The sequence below is a fragment of the Myotis davidii genome, unplaced genomic scaffold (genome assembly GCF_000327345.1).
Source record: "Myotis davidii unplaced genomic scaffold, ASM32734v1 scaffold637, whole genome shotgun sequence".
In the NCBI taxonomy this organism is placed as follows: domain Eukaryota; kingdom Metazoa; phylum Chordata; class Mammalia; order Chiroptera; family Vespertilionidae; genus Myotis; species Myotis davidii.
This window is the reverse complement of record NW_006289494.1, coordinates 107869-112699: the sequence shown is the minus strand read 5'-3', so window position 1 is coordinate 112699 and position 4831 is coordinate 107869. Positions and strand designations below refer to the sequence as shown.

At 47.8% G+C, this 4831-nt stretch overlaps 1 protein-coding gene across 2 annotated transcripts in view; it reads right to left on the bottom strand.

Moving 5' to 3' along the window:
• Positions 1 to 4831, bottom strand: part of TMTC4 (transmembrane and tetratricopeptide repeat containing 4) — a 55670-nt gene that overhangs the window by 28706 nt on the left and 22133 nt on the right. For both annotated transcript variants that reach the window (XM_006761964.2, XM_015562784.1), the window contains exon 5: positions 3039 to 3136. In XM_006761964.2, coding sequence (XP_006762027.1) covers positions 3039 to 3136 — 98 coding nt within the window. The remainder of the gene's footprint in view (positions 1 to 3038; positions 3137 to 4831) is intronic.

Genomic DNA, 4831 nt, shown 5'->3' with positions numbered 1-4831 from the left:
GGGTATGTGCCCTGACCAGGAATCGAACTGGCATCTTTTTGGTGCACAGGATGATGCACGCTCCAACCAACTGAGTCACATGGGTCAGGTGCAGCTTTCTGTCCTGCCCAGCAAACAGTCAGACTGCATTTCCCAGCCTCCCCTGCAGCTACCTGCGGTCATGGGACTGAGTGTCAGCCTATGGAATGTGGGCAGAAGTGATAACGCCCCATCTTGGAGGTTTGGTTATAAACCTGGACACCCTCCACACTCGGTTTCCCCTGCCCACTGGCTGTGATGGAGACGAGGAGGATACTCACTGAAGATGGCAGGGGCTTCCCCAGCCTGGGCCACTGTACGGAGGACAGTACCTCTGTCACGCGAAGCCCTGTCCATGATGGCTAGGTGAATGATAAAAACACCGATTCTGCGATGCCACTGGGCTTTGAGAGTGAGATACTGTTGCTCTACCTGTGCTAACAGCTTCCAATACCACCATGGCAGTTTCTTTCTAGCAGGTGAGGGCTGCGTCTGCAGCTATTACACCTGTAGTTTGTTACAGGCTGAAGGCCAGATGAGCCTTGGATTCTATTGTCTGCGTTGCAATGGTCTTCCCACCGTTGTCACTGCTGCAGGAAACATCATCTATCACAGTGGTTCTCAACCTTGGCTGCACATTAGAATCACCTGGGAATCTTTTTAAAATCCTGATCTCTGGGCCTCATCCACCGGAAATTCTGTTTCTTTGTTACTAATGTTGTGGCCCCATCCCATAACAAAGAAACAGAATTTCCGGAGGATGGGGCCCAGGAATCGGGCTTTTTTAAAGATTCGCAGGTGATTCTAATGTGCAGCCAAGGTTGAGAACCACTGATCTAGCAGAACTCTGCCCAATCTGGATAAAGTGGTCAGAATACACATGGCGTATTTGGATAACACTGCCCCTAAATGACTTGCGTCTTTTTAATATGGGGCTTTGTGGCAAAGATCATAAATCATCAGAAGCCAGCGGTGATTCGTGGTTTTCAGAGCAAGGATGACATCCCTACTTAACCCTCTCCCAAAAATGCTGGGAGCCATTCATTATCCAATACACGGGCCAGTGCTGGATTAATCATTTCAAGAATCCTGATTTCATTCAGCCAAGCGACACATGATTTAGTGGGTCACAGGAGGCCATTTCTGCCGGGGCGTGAACTATTTTCTAGGAGGCAGGGCTCCCTGCTGAGCTGCTGCCGTCACTGCTTTTTCACACCGGTTGTGCTTCTGCCCGTGAGCTGTAGGACAGTCACCACGGGTGATGGGGCCTTGCCGTCAGGGGCACCGAGCCAAACACACGTTTGGCCCTCCCTCCTCCTTCCCACTTAAATGGATCATCAAAACGTCCACATCCTCAAAATGTCCACATTCTTATCAAATTTTTGAAAACAGCTAAATTTCACCACATCCTTTTTTACATAAATTCAAACTGTAATGGGAGTCACCATGGGTCCTTGTTAAGTGGAGATTGGGATGCAGCAGTCCTGGTGTGGGGTCTGAAACCTAAATTTCTAGTAAGTTCCAGGGGATGCTGATGCTACTGGGCCTCAAACCACACCATGAGGAGCGGTGGTTCTCAAGAGGATGACTTTGCCCCTTGGGGATGAGTGACTATGTCGGAGACATTTTCGGTTGTTACAACTGAGGGGGTCCTACTGGAGTGAATGGAGGTCAAGGATGCTGCTAAACATCCTACAGAGCACAGGACAGCCCTCCATAAGACAAAAGATCTAGCCCTCGCTGGTTTGGGTCACTGGATAGAGTGTCAGCCCGCAGACTGAAGGGTCATGGGCTTGATTCTGGTTAAGAATATGTACCTGGGTTGCAGGCTCGATTCCCCGGCCCAGGTTGGGGTGCATGTGGGAGGCAAATAATCGATGTATCTCTCACATCAAGGTTTTAATATGTGTGTCTCTCCCTGTCCCTACCACTCTCTCTAAAAATTGATGGGAAAATATCCTTGGGTGAGGATTAACAAAATAATAGATCCAGCCCATGCCAGGCTGGCGTGGTTCAGTGGTTGAGCATCAACCTATGAACCAGGAGTCTAGGTTTGATTCCCGCTAGATATCAAACATACACACACCTATACACACACACACACATATACATCTATTAATAATAAAAAGACTTTTAAACAAAGGAAAGAAAAAGATCCAGCCCTAAATGTCAATAACAGCAAAGTTGAGAAACACTGGTTTAGACCAAATTGTTACTTTTAAAAAGTAACTCCTGAAATCCAAGGATGTTGGCACAGCAATTCCTTCTACACCATCTTGTACAGTAGATAGCTAACCTTAACATTATGGACCAAGTCCAATAAAACCACTGATCTTTGCCCTGACTTGTGTCAAACCCCAAATAGTTCTGACTTCCCTTTCTTCCCCAAAGTATTCCTACCTGGACCAATCACACCCCTCACCTTCGTTTTCCATTTCTCTGCCTCTGCTCACATCTCTGATTTCTAGATTTCCCTCTAATAATGTGAGGCAGAACACTGGCTAGAATAGAGAAAAAAGGAAAGTGGATTTCAATGCCTCTCCCTTCCAGGGGCTTCAATTCACATTAGCCATCGGAGGTGTGTGCCTCTCCTCCTCAAAGGCCCTTTCACATTTCCAATGGAAGCCAAATATAACATGACCTACACTCAGTACTTCTTTAACCAGGACCAGAAGCATGAATGGGGTCAGCCCACTGCTGCATTTAGGACTGCCCAAATATGAGAGCACCCAAGAAAACCCAAACGGTTCTTTCACCTTTTTCTATGGGACCTCTCCAAGAGGCCCAATGGCCTCTCTTTAAGAACCTCCCACTCTCCATTCCCACCAGTCGCTAATGATTGTCAGCGGAGACAGCTCATTCCCTGATGCAACGCCAGGACTGTGAGAGCACAAGTAATCGGTCCAGAAATGTCTACAACTGCAGGCTGGCAATGGGTGCAATAGAGGAGGGCACACAGGCAGGGCCGGCCCGCTCTGTCTCTACAGGAGGGGGATGGGGGCGTTCAGAGCAGGTCTTACCAGCACAGTGATCCCCTGCTCTTTGCACAGCATGGCCACAGCGCCCAGAAGGATGCTCAGCAACACCCAGAATGTAGAATGGGTCCCTTCCTTGTTACCTGGCAATTAAGAGAAATGACAAACATAAAACTCATACAACCTAGCTCGGTTTTATTAGCGCTAGGAACAAAAATTTGAAGCGTGCACCTCATGTTGCCACAATTTAAAACCAGAGTTTGGTCTCTGACATCATTTCTCTGTAGTTGTGTTAAATCCCCGAATTCCTGATGAGGCAACACCCTCTAAATGCACACACGTCCCCTATCAAGGTGAACCCTAGCAGGTGCCCAGAGCCTTTGGGAGGCATTGTAACAAAGTCCTGGCCACAAAGACTCTCATCTCACAGTCCCCAAGGGGTAAGTTCCTTCTCCCCAACCTGCCGATCACCTAATAGGCCATTCTGACAAGTTATGTTGAGAACTCCCACTGAGAACGTAAGCACTGCACCTGGTTGCATAAGGGCCTCAGCAGTTACAGCTGCTGTCACAACGGCAGGAGTGATGGGAGTGCCTGAGCAGCTGAGAGTCTCTGCTACTGCGATAGAAGGCTGGGCTCTGAGCATCAGGGGGTGTGGAATGGCTCAGACCTGTGACGATGCAGGACCACTGCCTGAGGGCTGGCACCCACCTAGCACCCGGGGCAGATAAAGGCACAGGTCAGCCAGGGCTGCCATCCTGCATGGGAACTCAAGCATCACTAGGAAGACAAAACATCACCAGAAATGCGAAGGCCGCAGTAGGAAGCTTGAGTGGGGCTGAGCTTGAGTAATCACCCCTGGTCGCTAAATTGCCTTCTGAGGAGGGTGGGCCTGGCTAGACACTGTTTGGTGGGTGGTATCTGCAATCTGGGGGCCAGAGCTGAACTGCTTGGGAGGAGAGGAGAGAAAAAAGGTGGGGTGGTGTTCGTCTCTATTCTTCCGTGCTGAGGCCCTCACCTCCTCATCCAGACAGATGGTGAACAAGCATCTAAGACAATGGTTCTCAACGTTGGCTGCACATTAGAATCACCTGGGAATCTTTTTAAAATCCTGATTTCTGGGCCTCATCCTCCGGAAATTCTGTTTCTTTGTTATGGGAGGGGGCCACAACATTAGTAACAAAGAAACAGAATTTCCGGAGGACGAGGCCCAGAAATCAGGATTTTAAAAAGATTCCCGGGTGATTCTAATGTGCAGCCAAGGTTGAGAACCACTGATCTATGAAGACACAGCTTTGAGGTAGGGAAATGAACCTGCGTGGAGGACGAGATCATTAGCTTGCCCGTGTGTCCATGAATCTTGGGTTAGTTTTGCTTAAAACCAGAGCTCCTCATCTAAATTCCAGCTCTGCATCTACTATGTGACCCTGAGCAAGTTACTATACTCACCGTCTCAGTGACATCACCTATAAAATGGGGGCAACATTCACGATATATTCCTCATCTGAGAGGGAAATTTTAGATAGAAATATCTGGACATCCATGTTAAAATTACATAAGTATGCTTGCAAATGCAAAATGCATCTCTGGAAAACACACAAGAAACCAACTATATTGGTTTCTGAACAATTTTAAGTAGGAAAATTTGGGTAGGGAAGTCTTACTTTTCATAGTATAACCTTTTCTATCTTTAAAATTTTCTTAACTGTGTGCATGCATTAAAAACCACACATCTAAAAAAACACACAACACTTGGTATAGTGTGGGGCCACAAAAAGCATTCAATAATCGTTTGCTGCACACGAATCAGCAAACCCGCCCCAGGTTCGGGAGGCAGA